We start from the raw sequence: 23,696 nt of genomic DNA, 5'->3' as shown, positions 1-23,696 counted from the left end.
CTATAAAATAAACGTCATTTTTTTTAGTTCTCACTATATCACGTATCGTTTCCCTGTGTTTATAACCCCTGAATTCCCACAAGCTTCAATATTTGTTCACAACTCGACGATGTTTGGCAAGATCATTGAAAAAACGTCGGATAAATTGATTATACGACTTTATTCCTTAAGTTCTTTCGCTCTTTGAACATTATTGCTCTCGTTGGAATATCGCTCAATTTTTTGAAGGATTAATTGATTTTGTTACTGGAGAAGACACGATGAAACAGAAACGCCAGTTTCTTCGGTGCAGAACACTCACGACCAGCTTCCAGCTGATTTTAGATACACTGCGCATGTACACCGCGCATATCCATTGCGCAGGCCGGAAGTGCTCGGAAACTAGGGGAAATCATGGGGAAATGAATCACTCAATAATTATGGAATATCAATTAAAATATTAACTCTCTAACAGTTTTTTTCTACTCTCAAATCCGCTCAAACGATTCTCAAAAGATTAAAGAAAAAATTAAACGTCTAAGTCCATTTTTTGAGGAGATGGAAAATATGGGGGCCAACTTCACACCCAAAATTAAAATCAATTTTCCGAAAAAACTACTAACTCTCAAACGATTTTTCTTTACTCTCAAACCCTCTCAAACGATTCTCAAACGAATTGTATTAATTAGATTTAAAAATAATAACTTCGGGGGGCCAACTTCACGGAGATATGAACCAGGATGACTAACAAGACTGAAACTATATAGTTTTAATAAATTGGCTTCATTTTTGTTATACAGGGTGTCCCCGCTCCAAGTGACCAAACTGATAGGGGTTACAGGGGAGTCGAACGGAGTAAATTAACCCGAATAACATGTGGTATCCGAAGTCGCGTTCGTGAGATACACCGATTAAAAAAGTCCCGCTAAGCGCTGACATGTAGGCAACTGAGTATACAGCAGGCAGCGGTTAGCGGTCTTGTTAATGCGCACTTGACTACTGATGTGAAACATAACGCTTTCAAATTCACGAATTTCAAACGGAGACACTCTTGACATTGAATTTTCGCCAAACATGCCGGCGCTTAGTCTGGTCGGTTACTTGGAGGTGGGACACCTTGTATAGTAAATTTAACTCACGCGACTCAGCTCAGCTCAGTTATTTAGACATACCTATAAGAAAGCCTATGATCAGCGTGCATCCTCAAGCATATTCCCTACATATTATCAACTACTTCAGTGATGATATCTTTAGTGGAAATCATTGTTCTGTGTTGGCTACAGTTTGATGTAAGCCGACGAATAACACCTCTGAAAAATAATTTGTTCGTGAAATAATAGTGTCCATACCCTGTGCCCTGCTCTATCTTAATATCTCCACGGTGTGGTGTGAATCATGGTGTGAGTATACATGTTGTGCTCTTCGCGGTGAAAAACGCTGTCAGTGTGTCCCATCTGTGCTGAAAAAAATAAATAACAAAAAATTATGTCGTTGGATCAGACGGTGTGCGAAGGTAAAAAATGTTTAAAAACATGCTTATTACGGTATCCCAAAAAATTGAAGAACAGCTATTCCTAGAATTGGCAATTATTATGCAGGTGAACGCATTTGAGGTTATGTTTAAATTCATCATTGTTTTGAATTGATCGAAACCCATCTATTCCATGGCATCAGATTCATCGTATTCTTTAATTAAAAATCGATTAATATGGTATAGCATATCTTATACACGTTAAATGCAAATTTTTACATACATGCTTGCTTACCCTAATACAAACTCATTAGCTGGCTGCAGTCTCTTGAGCAATCTTCAATCAATGATTATACATTCAAAGTTTACTGGTAATGTTCCAGACCTGAAGGCATTCGAAAGACGTCTTACAGAAGTTATTGCTAGTCTACAGCCCTCAACACTCCGTTGGAGAAGTACGTTGCAATAATACTAACGTTTATTCCATATTCTTTCATTTTTCTTTTTCATTTACATGGTAAATGATGACATTTTCATTTGTATTAGTATTATTTTATCATCGATAATTATTTTTTATTTGTGTTCAGCATAACTCAATACACCCTAACTTTGCTGGAGATTTTTCAAATATTTTTTTCTCTTCTTCCAACGTCCGATCCAGACTCTACGACTCATTTATCCCTAATACTCCAATAGTCACATTGGCCAGAAAATTGACCGAGTTCTGTTCAATCTCCTTATAAGTTGAGCAATTTTTTCCAAGGTAGACTTGATCCCAATGCATATACCCTAGGTTTTGTATTGAATAAAATGATAGATTTATCATGTTGAAGTTAATGGTATTATTGTAAGGATTTATGCTGAGGGAAAATCTTCATTTTACACAAGGATAAAGTTTGTAACATTCTCGTAACGAAACATTGGAAAGAAATGGTCTATTGGCTTCGTTTTACAGTGATTTTGAAGGAACTAAGGTTTCAAAATATAAGTATGTCTAGTTTTACTACATTTTACTGAATTACAAACAACTCCAAATAGTGAATTTTTCCCATTTTTTCGTGACAATAACGTTACAAATTTCTACCTCATTTCACATAGTGTCAAAAAATTACGGCTGTCTTTCTTATTTTCTACTGTCAGAATGTGTTGAAACATTGCTTTTCCATCAACAAAGGGTCGTTTTTGCCGAAATACACTTTTTGAGAATGAACACATAGATGTAACGGTGATACTTAGCAACTTCTAGAAATTTTTCGTTCAGGCAGTTGTGCGTCTTATTGAAACGAGTAATATCAAAAAAAAATTGCCTATATTTATTAGAACTAAAGATGAAGTTGTTTTAACTTGTTATGATTTATCATTGTTGTAATCAATATTATGATTTCAAAAAATTCACGTGCGTTACCTGTACCTGTAGGAATGTCTCTAAATTCCTAAATCGTTCTTGTACCCCTATTTGCATTGAAATTAAGTATCCAACTGAAGCAAGCGCAAGGATATCTGAGGAGCCGTGCGGCAGGCGTGGTGGGGGCAACTTACGCCCTTCGAGCTTTGTGCAGCTTACTTGCAAAATAACATATTTACGTTAAATATGGTCATGGAATAAATCGTTTTCTGTTTGTGTCACATATCCTGCACTTAGTAGAGCAGACACGTACCGACTGACTAGGGTGGGTGCACCATTGAATAAACGTTTCAGTGCATTATCAGTTTTACGAAAGGATTTCTTTTCACTGGGCGATTATGGCGTGATAATACCGATACTATTCGACACAATATGCCCTCAACATTTGGATTATCTAGTTGAAACAAAGTATTCGAACAAAATATATATATAAAGAAAATATATTTAAAGTAAAAATAGCAATTTTACCAGTCGTTGAACGTTTTAGCTCAATCAATGAACAGACTCTTCCCCAGTAATTGCACAGGCTTATTTAGCAAATGATCATCGAGATCCAGTGGATGAATAGTATAAAATAAACATTTATTTCACAAGATTTCACACATAAAAAAGACCTCCGTAAAGCTGGCCCCCCACTTGCTCAGAAAAATTTGAAAAAATCATAGATTAAGGAGCTATTTATGAGCTCTACAATGCCGCAAAGCATGATTTATTTTGACCACATGAGAATTAAGAGCTAATTAGGAGCTCCTAATATACGTTGAAAATAATGTCGTAAAAACAACTCCTATGGCTATATGCACGCCCAATCTCTATGAGCGGAAGAAAAAAAATACCAAATCATGAATACTGGTATGTTATGTGAATTCGGAGCTTTTAAATACCAACGATGACAATTTTTTATATTCAACCCTTAGTAAAACACAAAAAAAATCACCCTTAAAATTCATCGCAGCGAATTCTTTCTTACGGCAAAATGTTCAGCGATTTAAGAGCTGACAGAATATGCATAGTTTGTTTTATGAGCTACTCCCCCCTGGCCACCCCCCGCTCCGATTAGTTTTCCATCATCACAGAACTACCCTTAAAATTTATCGCAGCGAATTCTTTCTTGTGGCAAAATGTTCAGTGATTTAAGAGCTGACAGAATATGCATAATTTGATTTGTGAGCTACTCTCCCCTGACCACCTCCCGCTCCGATTAGTTTTCCATCATCAGAAAAATACCCTTAAAATTCATTGCAGCGAATTTTTTCTCGCGACAAAATGTTCAGCGATTTAAGAGCTGATAGAATATGCATAATTTGATTTTTGAGCTACTCCCCCCTGACCACCTCCCGCTCCGATTAGTTTTCCATCATCAGAGAATTACCCTTAAAATTCATCGCAGCGAATTATTTCTTGTGGCAAAATGTTCAGCGATTTAAGAGCTGACAGAATATGCATAATTTGATTTTTGAGCTACTCCCCCCTGACCACCCCCCGCTCCGATTTGTTTTCCATCATCAGAGAACTACCCTTAATATTCATCACAGCGAATTATTTCTTGTGGCACAATGTTCAGCGATTTAAGAGCTGACAGGATTTTTGTTCCACCTTTTTATACTCCCCACCCTGGTTTAATTAGTTACCTCCGAGTACAAACCTATCCTTAAAATTGATTGCAATGATAAGGGTGCAATTTATCGTCTTATTGATCCATAAATATTGTACATTTAATCCGAATTTCCATGGTTTTGTGAAAACAATTTATCTTGCATTACTCACAACGTCGAGGCCGTGACCTACAATCTATCTATCATAGTAGTTACCGTAGCTATCGGCTAACAAACAAAAAATAAAATAATTTTTTCCCACTTTCTCAAATCATAAACGTTTTTCACTCGATTTATACATTCTAGAAATTTTTTTTTATGTTTTACATGTTACCCAGGACTCACCACGTGGAGGTTGCTGCAAGACAGACCCGCCCTTGGGCTTATTTTACCGTCATTGTTAGTTGCTCATAACATTCGCCACTGGGTAATTCCGAACTTGCTAATGAAATAGCATTCGCAGCAAGTACGTTTATACGTGTGTATCATAATTGTGCATTACACGATATAGTCGGACCACAAAAATTGAGCTATTGCTGTTCAGGCTTTCCGATTGCTTAAAGCTTATTTGCAATTCAGTCTACATTCGTAGATCGTTAGAATCGAACGTTTAAAATCAAATTCTACGTCTTTCTCAATTAATCAATCGAAACATTACCGTTGTGAAATTCCATGATTTCTACCGTAAACTCGGGCTATTCTTGTGTATAAAGATTTTTTAATGATTCACGTAGCATCAGTAATATCGAAGCCACGATAAATAAAACAAAATTTTACGAAATCTGCATCAGTAATGACACCACGAAATCCTAACAATTAACTAAAATTTCCAAAAATAGTTTTGCTTTTCAAATACCGTTAATCTGCAAATACCAAAAGGAAAAACTGAAATGTGACTGATTTTTTCTACCAGAACCGACTATACATGTACCTACCAGATACATAACGCATTTTGTTGTATTCACGGGATGAGTACGATCCGTTTACGGATCATTAGGCGTTTGAATTTTTGGGCGTTAGCTCCAGGATAGCGTATTATGTATCAATCGACTGAATGAGCAACCTATCATGGCGGTAATAAAAGCCCCATGTTTTCCTAATAGACGAAATTTAGTTTGGGAATTGAACATTAATATATTGATAGTGGATTCACTCAAATCTCAGTAACAATTTCAACTTTCGAGCAATCCACAAATAACAGACATTTTAAATATATTGTCACAATTGAAGCTTATGAGCTTGTAAACTTAACGTACTGTCTCCTGCCAGCAATTGTTTCAAAGTACGTAAATGATAATCTCTGACCGTACCTTATGTTTTCCCGATAAACGCTTTTTACTACCCCGAGTATCATCGTATAAGATCCAACTTTGATCTCGTCTATACGCTATTGCCGTATAATGGCCAATATCGTTGAAATCAGAATTTCAGAAATTATAGGTGGTGTAAAATTTACAACGCCAGCTAGGTGGTAAGGGTTATCCATAAATGGTAACGGCAACTCTGTTGGGACGTCTTTCAGGCAAATCGTAGTATCTGTTGTGGCGCTTATGTCGTAGGTTTCGACAATAATGTAATTCCCTGGAGAAAATACAAACTATTACCATTCCCAATTCGGAACGTGACAGTTTGAATATATTACCCTGTGAAGTATTAAATAATTATTTAAACAATAATTGTTAACCTGTTTCAAAAATAGTTGTCACATATCCATTACAATCGTTTTCGCGACAAGGACGTTGGTTAGAAAGTATAACAATTCTGTCGATGGCAGAGCTGAATTCTGAATTATCAACATCGTTTCTCTCAATCTGAACTCGTGGAAGTTTTGTGTGTCGAGAAGGACAACCTTTGTCACACTGTGACACCTCTTCAAAACTCGGCATATCTGAAAATAATCCTAAGCACAAGTCCCCTGCCGTTACCTGGCAGTCGATAGATTCGCAATTACCCTGACTGCGCGTGAATGGATATAATGTTTTTAAAATTTGCGCTCTTCGACGATAGCAAGTGGCGTGTAGACCGAACGCCGACACTTATGAAATTAATTCAAAAAATGGGTTAGTATCCCCAATATTCGCAACGATATGCTTAAAATTCACGCGGCCAAAGAGATTTGAAAAACGACATTTAACGCGTAGGTATTACTAAGGATGTGATTGTTTCCATCCAATCTCACCGACATTCGAGTCAGTTCTTCATTAATGGTACTTTAAATAGTTTTTCATCTAACAAAAACTCATTGGATACATAGTCCGTGTGCAGATTTCGCGAATTTTCCGACTCATTTTTTTATCTTTTGCTGCTAACCCCCCCCAATTTTCTATTTGATTCGATGCGGCAACGTTTAATATACTTTCCGCGTGATGAATTTTACACGACTTACATATATGTATGCTTCTCACCGTAACCTTCTTCTTCGCCATCTACATTGTGCTGTACATTCGCCATACATCTGTGTCGAACATTGTTCGAAAACATGCGCAGCTTTCTTACAGAGAATACATGTATGTGCTCTAGAAGGTGTATCACCATTTGCGCATACCGGACATTGCGGTAATAAAGATGGTAATTCTTCGGAATATCCCGTTGCTGTAGCGTCACGTCTTCCGCCGCTAATGCACTCTACTCCATCTAGCACATTTGTGACTTTCGATGGAAGAATGAGATCGGATGGAACGCAAATCGTTTCGTTTATTGGATTGGTCATATTAGCGGAAGCTACGTCGATTAATTTGGCATTCCCACTTATATATTTGACGTGCTTTGTTATAAAATTGTCTGCCCGTGTCAGTAAGGTATTATTGCGTATAAGCCGATTTTTTAAATTATTAAATTCTGATTCTACGGCCGCGCTCGATGCCGGCATCCGGCTGTATCCGAAAGTCACCCTTACATACGCAGGACCACAGAGGTAACCATTTTAAATCTCTAACTAACCGCTCAACTAACTGCGGTAAAAGATGAGTATTTTCGCGGTCCCCTTCTTCAAGAATTATATTTTGAACCCCCAAATCAATAATCCGTCCCCAATCCTGCCACGAAGGAGGTGCTTTGGTTTTTGCAACTTAGAAGATCCTAGGAGGTGGGTAAAAAATGTCAGTCGCGCGAGATGTCGATGGAATTCAGTGATAATGGACATTGTCGGGGTACGTTGTTTTATTACCGCATCTTACTGCACCCCCAATGTCTGTAAATACTTCAGGGTACATAACTATATCTGCAGGTGCGAAGAAACGTCGAATGCAATAAATTTTGGTCAGTATTTAGCCTGAAAGATGATTTATACATGGAATTAGGGAATAAGTGTTGTTTACCCCCTGATGGGTTAGTATTCCTTATGTTAGGTTGATATCCTCAGAAAGTAATAAAACAGTAAAAAAATTTAACCTTGGGTACACCTTGATGGTGTGAAATATAGGTAAGTTACGATATGGCTGGTGCAGCTTCGACCAATGCTACGCCACAAGACGATTGCGCTGAACGAGTAGGGGTAATAAATTTAGTATTGTGGTAATAAATTAGCAAGAAAAAGTAAGAAAATCTCCCGTTCGGTTTTTTTTAGTGGGCTGATTCGGCTGGTGCAGCTACCAGGACGTCATTTGCTCTCCCTTCGATCTCCTGTAGTAAAAGGGTCAGTTTTTACTTACTCACCCCTGCCTGCAGGGGGATATATACATTAAAGAGATCAATCCATTTGTCTTCGAATAGAACTGCTGTCCAAAACCTCTATTCTATCAGGCACGTTCTGCAGGGTAATAGATTTACAGCTTATACTCTTACGTATGAGGGTAATAAGCCTTTCACCCGATCCCTCAGGTCTATCTTTTCTTACACAATTGAAATTGTTGAATGTTGGAATGATTTTTGATGTCTTTGTTTTCATTTCCGAGAGGCAGAGAATGTCGCATTTGATCAGAATGTCTGGAATTTCCCAGTACTTAGACTGGATTCCATTTACGTTACAGTTTACTACTTCCATTTTAACATGTCCATCCCATATCTTCACTTCTATATATACGTGTGTCTATATCTTTTCACAGGAGCGTCCTTCGTTCACCCCTTTGCGACCAGAGGGGCTCGAGTGTACCTCCTCCACCTTGTGTCTTCGTCCCACATAACTGGTATAATGATGTTGAAAGAGAGCTGAATACCGTAATGAAAATGAAGGGCTGAACAATATGTAGTTGCACAGATTCTTTGTAAATTTGTCGTAAATTTTTGGAATATAACAGACTCGATTACTAGGGTGACATTGGAAAATACTGCAAAAAATTGGATAATGCAATCTGAAGCTTTTGGAGTAGCTGCATCTTATTGAACGCCTTGGACCGAGTCTGAGTTTCCAATGGAATACTCACACCTTTGTCGAAAATCTTGATTGTGCAGGGTAAAATTTTAGAGCTAGCAAAAAAAGTTACGTCATTTAACTATGAAAATTTTGGATCTTATTACATATTTGTTGCCTCACCGTCTCTAACCGTCATCCAATTTCCACGTCCGTCCTTTTTTTTGCCTAAAACTGATTTAAGATGAGAGCTTGGGAGCTTCATATTGCGCTATATAACCGTAATGTAGCATTGATTATTAAATTTTATTCTGTAAATCTGTTTTCATCGTCAGGTCTACATCAAGTTTCATTATACAAAAAAATTCTCGCATACCAGGTGAATATAATTCGTTTTCTGATAAGTTAAGTCGCATTCATTTGGTGAATTGCTTCTTATGTAAGATATTTTCAAGTTGAATATTTTTATTTATTTTAATTTTTTCTGTATCTATCCTTGGCTTATTCTTGTGATAGATTATTAAAAAAAATTTCGTTCTGAGGAGGCCCCCCACTCGGGCCGAAACGTCAACAATTTGACTTTTTTATTGACCTGCATATCAAAGAAAAATACTTAGTCATCATTATCGAGGTCAAGAAAATCACATTCTTATTGGATATTATTATAGTCTTAATATCACTAAAATTCAAATTGGAAGTCTACCCAGGGCCACGGTAAAGGCACATAAACTTGAAAAGAAAATCAGTTAGAAAATTTGACATAAGTGAGATTAACTTTTGGTTTAATAGTAAAGAATGACGTTTTATGTTCAACGTTAACAATGGCAGATGCTTTGGTTGGTATAGTAAACAGCAATTAAGAGCGCGTAAAAATGTGTGGTACCAACATCATAATAGTGAGGTTGAGATAGCGATTACTATTTTAAAGAATTCTTTCAAATATTGTATAAGAAAAGACAGAAAAAAAATGACAAACAGATTCTAGCAATTATTTTGGTTTTCCTTATAAATACTTTCAGTTGTCGATTATTATTATCACAACTGATTCTTATCAAAACATAGATTACGATTAAGTTATTTCATACCAGTGAAACTTATTCTGAAGTCGATGTATCGTTAAATTCGAGTTGGTTGTTGCACCCAGATACTTCATAACCAACCGATCGTCTTGAGTAGCAATCATCACGTTTCGGAACAGAACGTCATCCTCGCACAATACTTTTGCCATCCTCGACGGTAGAAACACGCTGAACGCCTCATCAACATCTACGACTACCTGTTGGCCAAATCGGGTCTGCACTCTCCTGATACGTTACTTAATAATTTTTGAAAATCTTCTAGTCTGACAGCTTGCCCGTAAATAAAAATTCCTCCAGGTTGCCAATTTTGTTCAGTATAGTCAGATCCATTTTTGAACTGTTTTCAACTTCTTTACTTTATTCTTTATTCAAAATTCAAACGTTCCAACTTCTACATCGTTTCGTTGAGCTGAGATGTTTCATAAATACTTTTTTCTTCAATCCTTAGATGTTTTTTAAGAATACGTAAATTCACTCTTTTAGTTCTACTAGTTGTGGAGTTCTCTTCAGCAGAGGAGAATGGATGTAAGACTGATGTTCTTACTTGAATTTTCTATTTTGATAGTCAATTTTCTCTGACCGTGCAGTCTTTTGTCTCCTAGAAATTTCTAGAAGCTTCACAAGTTATTGAAACTCAGCATTAAAATCGAAACTTCAGACGAATCCCAGAACTGGTTGTCTTCCTAATTTCCGAGAATTTTTCATCGAAGCAAGTGCGTATCCAGAACCTTCCAGAACTTCACGTTTTTCTGATCCACGCGGGCCGCTCGACGTCACGTTGATACTTGTCACTCAATCCCGAGAGCTGTTTATCTTCCTAAATTCCGCGAATTTGTCATGGTAACAAGTGCGGATCGAGAACCTTATAGAATTTACCGTTTGCCAATCAATGCGGGTCTCTCGACGTTGTGTCGCAGCTTGTCTAGCCATTTCGAGATCTGTTTGTCTTCCTAAATTTTGAGAATTCGTCGTTGCAAATCTTCCAATGTCTCCCTTCCCTCGCTGGTCATCGGAGGAACTGAGGCACTTTCTCGACGTTGATTTACTGTGAGAGACCTTCTAAAAGCTGACTCTTACCAAAGTTCCCAAGAGTTCGCCCCTGCGACTCCATCTTCCTTGATACATGTTAATACTGTGGTAAAAGTAGAGCCCGGGATTTTTTTCCGATGAAGATCGAAAGCAACCCGAATTTTATCCGATGATAGGAAAAACGATAGTAACATATGCTGTTGCGGTAAAAGTAGAGCATGGGAGTTTTTAATGATAAAGGTAAAAAATAACGTGAATCTGGATATTTTTATCCGATGACTGCAAAACGATGGTAAGGTAGAGCGCAACGTGGGTGATTACCATCTAATGATCAATAAAGTCAGCCTCAGTGGGTATAAACTCCACCTTTCAACATTCTAGAAAAAGGTTTGTGTCTGGGCTTTATACCCAGATCCAGAATTTGTATCCCGAACTCTCCTTGCTCCTCTACACTCCCGTATGCCAGGTTTTGTTTCGGCAAGAAGTGCTCTTCGAATTATGTAATTAAGATTTGCAGTTCGTCCTTTTCCCCTCCCGTAAAGAGGAATGTCGTATATATTTTGAAACCGTCCTCTCCCATGTACTGGAGGAGCTGGGTACATTGGATAGCCTTGGTTTTTGTGCGCTTCAGATACAATCAAATAATTTTTGTATTTGGCTCGCCATGTCCCCCAATTCTCTGCCCCATTGTCTGTCATTGACATCCGTTGTATTCCTCTGTATCTGTTCGCCCTTAGACTTTGCTACTTTGATCGGTCTCTAGTTGTAAGTTAGATTTGAGATTTCACCCAAGGACTTTACTTTGATGCGAGTGAATTTGTATTAAGGTATGAGATTTACATTAATTTAATTTCTCGCATCGAAACGTCTTTCACTATCGACTGCGCCATGCAATGTTACATAAGGTGAATTATCAGACACGCGCGTATAAAGTTGTGTCTCGAACCTAACTGCTGACACTCGTTAATTGACAGCGCGTACCACTGCTCAGAGTCGTACTCCTCACATGTCTTTTTACAGTTACTAATAAATAAATATCTCTTAAAGATATACCTAAAAGGTTCCTCATACAAGATGGCCGAAGACGTGGATAACGAGAATTTAGAGAGAGAGAGAGAGTTATAGTAGAAAAGCGCTATGAATGTTGCTCTAAAATAAAACCGGCTCGCGTGTCCGTGTGCCTAATTTGTAGTTCGCTGTATCACACCAACTGCTTGGAACGCGTCAAATCGCTGTGTGTTGTTAACAATCTTTTCGTCGTATGCTGCAAACCGAACCTAACCTCAAATAACAATGACCAGGAGACCAGCGAGGATGTAATAGTGCTTAGAAATATTATCGCAACCTTCAAGTTGGAGATAGAAAATCTTAGAAGCGGAATAAGTGCAACAGGCGAGTCGGTGGAAAAGGAGTCGAGGAAAACCGGCAGCCTAACCATACCAAGCGCGTTGCTGAGCTGTTTCGTCAACTGCCGCAGTCTGGATGAGGAGTGCAATGAGTGCTTCGGACTGAAAATCGAGAATAAGCTGCTAAGAGATCGTGTCATAGAAATCAAGGAAAAAAACTTGCTACTTGAAGAAAATAACCTAAGATTAATAGAGGAAAAAACTGGCGCACTACTCGCAAGCTACACAGACATAACTTCACATTGAGGCGGACCGGCGGGTGTATCTCATTTCGGGAAACCTCGAATACCGTCCGTCATCATAAAGCCAAATGCTACAAAAACCAGAAAAAAACCTTGCGTGAGATCAAAGCAAAACTTTATACGAATAGTGTTGACGTTAACGTCGTCAAAGGGAAGGAATTGCTAAACGGCGAACTAGAAATCAGCTGTGATAGCCAGGACGATGTCTAGCGCATGATAAAAAAATCGAAAAGAATACGGGGACACGATATAAGGTGAAATTTGAAAAACTGTCGAATGCATGCAAAAATATCGTTCAATCGTTTGTATCAAGGAAGAGTATGAGCCGAAAGAACTGGAGGAAATGTTGATTCGGGCACATTTCAAGGAGATTGAGGACCCAACAGTGAAAGTTAGCAGCTTGATAAAAATTGTAGGCAAGGGCATGTTCACGACTTATGTAGACGTTAATGCCAGTGTTTACACGAAATTAAGGATTACTAAAAGAGTATTTATTGGCTGGCAAAATTGTACAGTGTACGACGCTCTGAATGTTGAAAAGTACCATACGTGCTGTGGTTACGGTCGCGGTGCAAATAAATGTACCATGGAGATACCGTATACTCGTTCTGTGCAGGTAGACATGATTCGAAAGAACGTGAGAAACGGACAAGAACGAGTATCACAAGCAAACTGCGTCAATGTGAACAAAATATTTCAGTGTAACAGAGATATAAGTCATGCAGCAAATGCAGAGGCGGTCTGCGCAACCTATAATTCGCGCCGAGACTATCTAATTTCTAAAACGTATTACCCATCTGGAGACCTAATATCAGGATAAGCTTTATTGAACTTTATAACAGACTTTGAGAGATATAACATTGACACTCTGCGTTTCAAGCGACACGAAAATTGTAATAACCTAATTTTGTCGAATGAGTTCTATACGGTAATTCACCTTAATATAAGAAGCTTAATAAAGCATTCGGAGGAACTTGAAGTCATCCTTAAAATGTATAGTAGACGCTTTGACGTAGTGGTTTGCTCTGAAATCTGGGATATTGATGACATAAGGTTGTACCAGTCGAGAGGATTCTCTCTGGTTTACAATAATGGAAGAGTGAACCAGAACGACGGGGTTATTGTGTTTATCCGTAACACTATACAGTTTACGCACAGATAGACCAAATCGGGAAAGTTAAAGTACCGTGCATTAAGTTTACGGAACTTGTCCATAGTAGCACAAAGATAGTAGTGGTTTATCGGCCTCATACGGTCGAGCCGATAGAATTTGACCAAAACCTTAACAGCATCAGACCAGAGGAACTACTGCTGATTGGTGACATCGAAATAAATATACTAAATCCAAACAACGTCGCGGAAGAATGTCTGATTAGCCTAGCAGAGCACGGTCTCCTATCGGCAATAAACTCGCACACCCGTACGCAAAATGATACCCGAACCTGCATTGATCATGCGTTCATCAGAACTGCGGCATCGATTCAAAGTATTAATGCGGGAGTTGTGGAATCCAATATGACTGATCACTACCCAATCTTTATTCAGCTTTCGTGCAGAATACCAACGCAAAAGGTCAGCCTACGTGTGGTCAAAACATCCGTAAATAAAGGAAAGTTACTTGGTGGATTATCAGTTGAAGAGTGGAGGGAAGTATACAAAGCGGCAGACGCTGATACAGCAACGGAAGAGTTCATACACAAGCTAAAGTGGCACATTCAAGAATCAATGACAGGAAGAAAGATTAGGATTCCCGCAGTGAAAAAACCGTGGGTCTCTGTCGGGATAATAAAAACGATAAAGGCGCTAGACTCGTTGTCTTCCAAACCTGCAGTTAAGGGAGTGACTTAAATCGTACCGTAATGTGGTAGTGTTTGTGCTAAAAAAGTCGCCAATTGCATACCATAGAGCTAATATAAGAAACTCAAATGATAATGCATAAGAGACGTGGAAAGTGGTTAGTTAAATTATAAACCCGGACAGTGACAGGAAGACAGTGAAGCAGGTCGTTAAAAACAGTAGTTATAATCAACTGGTCTGAAATAGCAACGGCATTCAATAATTTTTTCGCGAATATTGGTGTTGACCTCATGACGAAAATTAGGAGGAATACTGATGGAACTATGAATATACAGCGGGTAGTAAACTCGATGTTTCTCAGAGAGTTGGACACTATAGAGATTAGTAAATGTATCGATTCATTAAAAACTAACAAAGCACCGAGAATTGATGGAATCACGGTAAAAATTCTAAAGATCTGCAGTGCTTTCATATCCTCTCCAATAGCATGTATAATTAATAAAAATAAATAAAAAACACCTCTCGATTCTTTTCATATTTTTTTTTTTCGTGATATTCGGTTACTGAAAGAAGTGGTCGTAATTTTTTTTCAATTTTATCTCAATGGATTTTGGATTTACATATCTTTGAAAATTTTCCATTTTCTGAGGACCGTTAAATGTTTAAGGGATCGTCTCAGTGTGAAATTTTCAAAAAATTGTTTTTTTTTTTTTGGATTATCGTATAGTATACACTGTTCTAAACATTCTCTCAAATTTTTAAATCGAAATTCAAATTATTACGGTCGCTACAGCGTTTCTTGTAGAAAGGGAACGGGTTTTCTACCTGCGCGAGTACTAAGGTGCTTAGGTTCTATAACCTTGCAGAATAAACTGTCCAAGCATTTCAGTTCGTTTTTAACATCCACCATGGATAGACGTACGAGAGAAACCCCCAAGAAAAAAATCAAGACCTGGCATCGCCGATTGATCGTAAGTAAACGATTTATATAAACTTTTCCAACTTCAATCTTTAAACGCGTTTTTCTCAGAATGGTGTTTTTCAAAACGGTTTCCACTCTCAAAGTAAGAGTTTTAAAGATATCTAGTTCCAATTTCGGGAGAACATTTTAAACGTCATTCTTTATCGCGCTATGGAAGCTTTTTTTTTTTTTTGAAAACTTCCTATTTTTTTTTACGAAAAACTGTCGAAAAAAAGGGCCACATTCGACACTTTTTGTTCAAACCGCCGCCATTTTGTCAAATTTGAAAAAAGAAAAAAAACCGTCCATAGCGCGATAGCGACTTTCCTACAGATCAATAATCTTTTTGAAATTTTTTTTTCAGATCAAAATTGCGGCCGTCATCGTGGAAACCGTGCAGCACCTTTTTTTTTCACGTGAAATTACAACAATTTATACAACAATGATGCACTCAATAAATAAACTTTAAAAAAATCATTTTGTATTCTTCATAAACCTATTTATTTATGAAAAAAAAACCGGACCGATTAGTTTATTTGAACATTAAAAAAAAATTCGCGAAAATCAGTGATTTTTCGGAGGGTCACACTGAGACGATCCCTTAAACGCCTATATTTCTGGATCTATTAGTCGGATTACAAAATATGACTATATGAAATTAATCGGAAAGAAGTGTATTTTTCAAAAAAAATATGTTGAAATAATTGTGCTTCCCCCTTCATAGTGAATTCTTCGTTTAAACATCTTCGTAAAATCAATTTTTCGCAAAGTATGACATGACTCATAATTTTCAAAAAATTCTCAAAAATACTTCGAGAAATATCAAACATTTTAAGCTGTGGCTGGTCGTGGCTGTCTCCTTGCATCTAAACTTTTTTTGGAATTCAAAAGATTTTTGCTCAATTCGGGAAAGGAAGCAATTGTTGTACTTATCGACTTTGCCAAAGTGTTCGACACACTTCACCATGAGGTGCTGCTGGATAAGGTGGAACGATATGGATTTAGCGGTATCGTTCGCACACTAGTCAGGAACTATTTGATTGATAGATCACAAGTCGTTAAAATCAAACGTCAGTGTAGTACACCGGAGGCAATAAATTATGGGCTTTCGCAGGGGTCGGTGTTGAGGCCAATGTTTTTTTTTTATACAAACGATATATTCGAAAGACAAATCGATAGAAAGATTATCAGCTACGCCGACGACACTGCGCTTATATTTCAACAATCATCTTGGGCCGAAGCCAAGGCCAAGGTCCAACGTGAGTTCCCAGTTATTAGGCACTGGCTTCGTGCACATTATTTAACAATTATCATGAAAAAACACAATAAATTATCTTCGAATGTCACCGTGATAGTGTTCCGCAATTTGATAGGATTCAAATACATGAGAGAAATTGTGAAAGACAGGGCAAATACAACTACCCTGCTCTGGCAAACACTATTTCGATGAAATATTTTAGAATTGTAATCGACCAACACTTTTGATGGGATTCCCATCTTGATTACGTAGCAACAAAAAAATAAGATTCATGCCCTGTATTTTTTATAAATTACGACAGGAACTAAACGCAAAACAATTATATCAAATATACTACACCCTCACTGAATGGATACTTTCGTATGGGATTATCGGGAGGGAAGTGCTAGGGATAACGTCCTAAACAAGCTGCAGTCCATTCAAAATTGCATTATAAAAGTTATGTTACGGAAGGATGTACCCCTTAGATGTACTGTATAGCCAAACAACTATACTGGACACCAGGCAGAAATTTTGCCTTACTGGGATCGAGCTCAGTGTTAGCAATAACCAAATGATCCCGGTAATCCGCAGTAAAAGTACAAGGACTACGGCAAATAGAAATATAACGGTGAACCAGTGCAAAAAAAGTATCGGCCAGCACTCCTATAAATACGTTGCGGCGAGGATAACGAACAGTATCACAATAGACCAGCGGGAAACAATATTTAATTCCAACAAAAACGTACGGAACAGTGTACTGAAAGTAGTGGTTACAAACATTTCCAATCTGGCAATGAGAACCGTAATGTAGTAATGTAAGTGGCAATATCATTATCTAGATCAACAGTTACCTGTATCTATATCAATAAAAGTGGCGATAATAATTATATGACATACACTTGGGGACAATGAATCTAAGACGGCTAATTTTTTACACTAGACAGTTATGTTGGCAACACAGAGAAACCTACAGCGCCATAGTCGGCCGAGCATGAAACAAACTCAATCTCAATCATCTCAATAAACATAACATAATTCATGACCGTCGAATCTAACCTTAGAATATCGCGAGGATAATGACTTGTTGACGTGTCGATCCAAATTCGCGTATACACGCATCAATATCATGCCTTTTTAAATCTATTTCAATGGGTCAAAGAAAGACCTGGGAAATACCCAGAAAATGTTAGCTAATTTCGGGTTTTGATTTTTTTCTTTAGAATGACGTCTTTTTTGAAAAAAATGTTACAAAATTACAGAAAATTACCCATATTTTCAACTGTAAAAATAGAAGGTCATCCGAATTCACTCTTTGAAAAAAAGAAACATCCACAGATGGGCTTCCGATGGTCCCGGGTTTAATCGAGGGTTCGATTCATGCGGTCGTCCGTTAATTTTTCTCATCGGAAAATTTCTCTTCAATTTCTCACTTTCTAAAACTGAATATGAAATCTGAATAAAACCCTTGTCGTGTACAGAGAGATCTGCTGGATCTATTATGCTTTTATAATTTTCTAAGTTGAAATGGCGCAGTTATCGCGAAAAAACTGAATATCATATTTTTTTTGCCATAACTCCAAGAAAAATAGAGTTAGAAGACTCAAATTTGGTATGAGTCAATTATTTACCGACACAAAACAATAAGTCACTTGCAGAATCTATTTTGAGCGAACACTATGACAAAAACTGGTCTTATATGTCTATGAGTATTACTCATCCACCATTACCGATTACGTTGCCAATATACCAAGCCTGTGTATTTATCAATTCTCCCATCTGTCACATTTCCGAATAATATCAAACTGCACCATTAAAGGTAACTATATTTAATAAAAAATGTAACACGATATTTATGCACTCTGGATAATTCTGGAAGATGCTTGCAACTTTTATCAATTGCTGTGTTGTGTAAAATAGTAAAAGGAAACATTGTTCAGATAACATGAAAAACATCATGTTTATATGCTTCAAGAAATATTTTGAATATGTCTATGAGAATGTTGCTAGTTACTTAAGTGAAAAATTTCTAAACATTTGGTCCTAAACATTGTTAAAAAAACTATGTATACATAGGTATAGTGTTTTTTTTTTCTTTTTGCAGCATTGCTAGGCGTCATATCCGTATGCACAGCAGTCGGCGCCTGGCATTGGCTCACAGATCCTAATACGTCAGCAGTTTCCTTCACACAGAGTCTTTGCAATCATCCATTTTTTACCGTGGCTAGCATTGTACTAGGTAAGTACATCTTAGATCAAATTTTTGTACATTTTATAACATATGTGGATTTTTCCACACTGAGTGAATAGAACGGATACATGACGCCCGAATTTTAGATATGAACCATATTGCTTTAAATTACTAATTGTGTCTCGAAATGCACTCACTCGTCTATGTTGCATATTTCATTTATTTGAACAGTATACAAAGAACTCAAGGAATTGAACTTATTCACTAGAAATGCAGATTACTTCTGAATTTTGAAAATGATGGTGTATTATACTTGAAAAGACAATTATCCTGGGTATATGATGGAAAACCACGATGGAATTAAAAGAGATGTACCATATTTCCACATCTTTGTATATAAACGCTGCGGTACATTTTTCATACTTTACTCAGGCCCACAAAAAAAGTGTCTGAACTCGGCATGCGAAACATGTTTTCTTACGTACTTTTTATCGCTGAATCCGAATCTGAAATCAGAGTGGGGGGCCTTCCGGGCCGATTTTCAGTAAATGGCGATTGACAGTCAAAAAATAGTGATACACAGTCGTATGAGTTTTCGAAGTTATAATCATTATAACTATACGTTTTTGGGGTCGCTAAATCCGAATCTGGGGTCGGTTTGACTATGTCTGGTCAAAAAATGTCTGCTAGATTTGTGATTTTTTAAATAATTTTTGGAGTTAAAATGACGGATTTAACGCGAAGACTGAAAATCGCGTTTTTTGCAATAACTTCGAGCAAAATGAAGTTACAAGGTAAAAGTTAAAATTTGGTATGGATCAATCATTCATCGATAATAAACAGAAGGTCACTTGCAGAATTCATTCCGAGCGGAGGCACTTTTGGCATGCTTACCCGGCTATGCCCTTTTTATATGTCAATTTTAGAATAAGAATCACAAACCGAAGTTATTAGATTGAGAGTATATGGTGCAGCGGACCTCTACATGCTACACGAGTTGACTTCGCGACTTGTTCTAACAATAAGTATAACTGCTGTGAGATGACTCCCACATGCAGAAAAAAAATTGCTTGGATTTATAACGGCTTCTTTCCGGGTGGCGAAAAAAATATTTCACTTGAGAAAGCTAAATATTTGTCAACCCAAAATCCTATTTTGTTGACCTGAAAAAAATTTGTTTATATTTATTTAAATATTTTTTCGCTACCCGTAAAGAAACCACTGTGGATCGAAATAATTAACATTTCAAGTGCACTGTGCCCATTGGGTAGTTTGCACAGCGAAATACTCATGGTATTACTACGAGTTATATGTAACCAAGATTTTTGTTTCTTCTGAATTTCAGTCATATTGTTCATGATGGGTGTACACAGACGTGTGATCGCACCAAGCATCATAACGCAGCGAGCTAGGAGTGTATTGGGCGATTTCAACATGAGCTGTGATGACACAGGAAAACTTATTTTGAAACCTACACGACCACCTCATCCACATGAAAGTTAATATATATGATGCTTAGGATCATACCGTAATATATGAGTGGAATACGAATGAATCATATATTTGCCCCAATTTTGAAGGGGTGTATTATTGAAAAGTCATAACCAATTCGTTCACAGCAATATAAGACCCCTGTTCTACCACAAAATCAGTTCCTCATGCTACTTGAGCCAAGTTCGTACTCGTGAACCAAAATTACATTGTGTGGTACTGTATGTATTATTCATCTCTTGTGATGATTATCTGCCAGTGAGTTGAATAATAATTTTGCAGATGACTTGTTCAGTAAGAAAATGTACAATGGGTAATCTGTTATTACCTTGTTACAATTTATTTACATAATTGTCAAAACATTGCTACAGACGATTTTAATATCAAGTATCTTTAAGTATTATGGAATTATAAAATATTGAAACTTTCCCATGGCCTTCTGCGCGTGTATTGAAATCGTGAATAAATAATGATTAAACGGGTAAATTTATTTTAATTGAGCTCTAATGAACATGTAGGGCCTTCTTCTTGGCAGTGGACGAGGTGTGGACGCTCTATCATGTCACGGATGAATTATTCATCGGGCTTGGACCAAACCGTAGCCACATAATAATGATTTCCACTCAGGATATTATAGAATATTTTATATTATCACTGAAGTGGTTGGTAATTTGCGACGTTCGCAACATCAACGCGGTAGTTAATTTTGGTCACCAGTCCTCCATGAGCCAGGTGACTAACAAGCCTGAAGTTTTATATTTTTAATAAATTAACTTCCTGTTTGTTATAAGTAAATTCAACATTTATGACTCAGTTATTCAGTCAGCCTGCATCCTCGAGCATCTTCTCTACAAATTCAGTATTTGTGGCGATCTCTGCCGATGAATGAACAGTTTTACCCAAGCCCCTCTTAACAATTTATGAATTACTTTGATATTGAGTACGTTTACACGGCGTCCTTATTCCGGTTAAACTGTGGCTGGCATAGTAATACCGAATTTAAAAATGTGTGACATTTAAAAATGGCGCATTACACTGGATATAACGGATTTACACGCATTTTTAAATGCGGCATTACTATGTCAGCCATAGTAAAACCGGAATAACAGCACCGTGTAAACGTACTCATTGTCATTCTCAAATGCTGATATAACAATAACGCTACGGGTTATACGTACAAATTTTTTTATTCGTATTATTCAATCCGTGAATAATTTTCTCTCAAAAGAAGGCCAGAAGGTGCCACTTGAAATCAAGAATGCAACAAAATAAAATTTTATGTTGTATACTTTGTGTCCCATTGTTGTGGTATCGCTTTGGTCCAAACCTTTCGTATATCGTTTGAAGAGGAATAGTAAGTGTGACGTCCCATATGCACAGAGAACACGGATCACGGAAACACAAAACGGTAAATTTCCCTTGAGAATGGTAACTTTTCCGCGATATCCGCATTTTTATCTTCTGCTTATCAATTCCGTTCCGTAGCTCGTTTTCCTACCTGTTCCATGTAGCTCAAATAATGGATCGGACCGTGTAAATATACTTTTAATTTCCTTTCACTTTCGGAAATGTACTTTTATTTGCATCATATCTTAAGTACAAATGCACGATTAATTGAAATACATACAAATCAAACCAAAATCCATTTTAGAATTTTAAGGAAAAGCAAATGGACATCAATTTCCCGTTATTCCGGTCCGTGGATATGCTACATAAGGCAGCTAGGAAAACGCGAACTGGGACGGAACGACACTCACCCCTGTCTTCAACAGCACAAGCTTATGTAGTATGTACCGAATACATAGGTAGAATGCATAACCTTTGTTGAAACGTATTATAATTTTTAAAGCGTCTTGTGTCAGCCTAGTGACCACTCAGGAAACTAACGTAGTACCATATGCACATGTCCGACCGTGTGAGGAGACAAACATTTTAAACTTTGTACGAAACTACCGAAATACTATATTTAAGATCTGTTAAAGTGAACAGTGTAAAATTGTAGGCGTATAAAATAAATATATGTTATGAGCCCGTGTGCGTTTTGCCGAAAAAGGCCAAAGAAGTGAACAGATCTATCGTTTCACAAATAATAGCGGCAATAGAGTTGATGATAGAGTTGTCACAAAAAAAAATTATGCTTACTTTCTCGGTCACTCAGGTTTCCCAAATGTCAACAACAATCGGCACTGCAGGTTGAAATTATGAACTTACACAACTGGTTACCTGAAACATGCAGTTTATTGTGATCCAATGATTTCACTAACGTTTGCTTTAATAAACGAGGTTTTCGGAATCGCCTACTTAAAGGAAGTGTAATAACTCTGTTAGATGCCGATGAATCAAGCTATCAAAATTAAAGTACATTTTTATTCATATTTTTATTACATCTATGCTGCCGAAATTGTTGACTGAAACGCATAAATACATATTGAAATTCACCGATGTTCGAGCATGCGCATACAGTACTACGTTAGTTTTCTGGGTGGTAAATAGGCTGATTCGGAGCGCTGGAAAAAATTTACAGCAAACTTGAGACAAATGCTCCGCAGGAAATTTAAATGGGTGCACGTTTTGGGACTTAGCTTATTGATAAATTGAATATAATGTATGCCATGAACATGTCTATTTTATCTGCATTTCGTCCTTTGTGGAATGTTTCTACTCTAAAATTGAAAACAGACGTTTTTGAGAAACAGTGTATATCTCGGGTCTGAAAAATAGATAATTCATAAGAATTCTGAATCAAAGAATGTAAATTGGTCAAATTATATACAACAAAGCACATGTTATTTTGTGCTAATTATATTGATTTCACTTTATTTCATTAATACCATCGCGACTTGATTAATTGCAGCATTGAAACGAGCAGAAATATTTAAACGAAGAATTCATCGTCAAAAAATATTTCGATTGTAAGTAAAATTGACTCTGTAGTAACATGTAAAAAATTTAATTCTTGCAAAATCACAAATGTAAATATCTTGAATTAATAATATATAAATCTATAATTAAAAAATTCCATTATTAAAAAGAAATTATGATCAATGCAACTTCTAAAAAAAAGAGCATTCGTAAATTCGAAAAGCTGTTACGTATACCTTCTGTTACGGGCATAACCAGCTCGAGGACGATTTTAGTCGTTGCTTACGTCCATATAGAGACGCCTTGTTTTAATTATTACTTAATGGTCAGAAAACTAGTTTTGTTTATATAAAGGTCCCTTGAGGAGAGCATCCACCGTGTAGAGGGTCGTCCGCCACGTAAGCAGATGAGGAAGATAATAGACTGTTACAGAGGCAGTGGCATAGCCCCGTGGCATGAGGTCGATTGTAAAGGTGGGCTGAGTGGGCTCGCTTGGCAAACATTGGATAGTAGCGGAAACAGACGACTAAGCGCATGCGTCGACGATGAGCGAGCGACCGGGAGAAAGAAGAGGGGGAAGAAGCCTGAGGCCAACAGCAGCAGCGGCAATTTCAGCTGTTTCAGCGGCAATTTTGGTTCACACTTTGTACCGTGGACCAGGGA

The 23,696-nt window shown here is 37.3% G+C and overlaps 1 protein-coding gene across 1 annotated transcript; it reads left to right on the top strand.

The window, feature by feature from the left end:
* Window positions 1–1,033: 1,033 nt before the first annotated feature.
* Window positions 1,034–23,410, top strand: LOC124177576 (nuclear envelope phosphatase-regulatory subunit 1). The gene is made up of 4 exons (XM_046560089.1): window positions 1,034–1,492; window positions 1,834–1,905; window positions 18,594–18,728; window positions 20,026–23,410. The coding sequence occupies exons 1-4, from the start codon at window positions 1,465–1,467 to the stop codon at window positions 20,181–20,183; spliced, it is 393 nt and encodes a 130-aa protein (XP_046416045.1). The 5' UTR covers window positions 1,034–1,464; the 3' UTR covers window positions 20,184–23,410.
* The last annotated feature ends 286 nt before the right edge of the window (window positions 23,411–23,696 follow it).

This window comes from Neodiprion fabricii, chromosome 1 (genome assembly GCF_021155785.1).
Source record: "Neodiprion fabricii isolate iyNeoFabr1 chromosome 1, iyNeoFabr1.1, whole genome shotgun sequence".
NCBI lineage: Eukaryota > Metazoa > Arthropoda > Insecta > Hymenoptera > Diprionidae > Neodiprion > Neodiprion fabricii.
Note: the sequence above shows the minus strand (reverse complement) of the source record. Positions and strands in the feature narration are given on the sequence as shown.

Excerpts from the sequence above, each read along its gene's own strand:
- LOC124177576 (XM_046560089.1), top strand. The coding sequence starts at position 1,465 with ATGTCGTTGGATCAGACGGTGTGCGAAG. Across the intron at positions 1,906-18,593 it reads CTCAACACTCCGTTGGAGAA|CATTGCTAGGCGTCATATCC; the intron begins GTACGTTGCAAT and ends TTCTTTTTGCAG. Across the intron at positions 18,729-20,025 it reads CGTGGCTAGCATTGTACTAG|TCATATTGTTCATGATGGGT; the intron begins GTAAGTACATCT and ends TCTGAATTTCAG.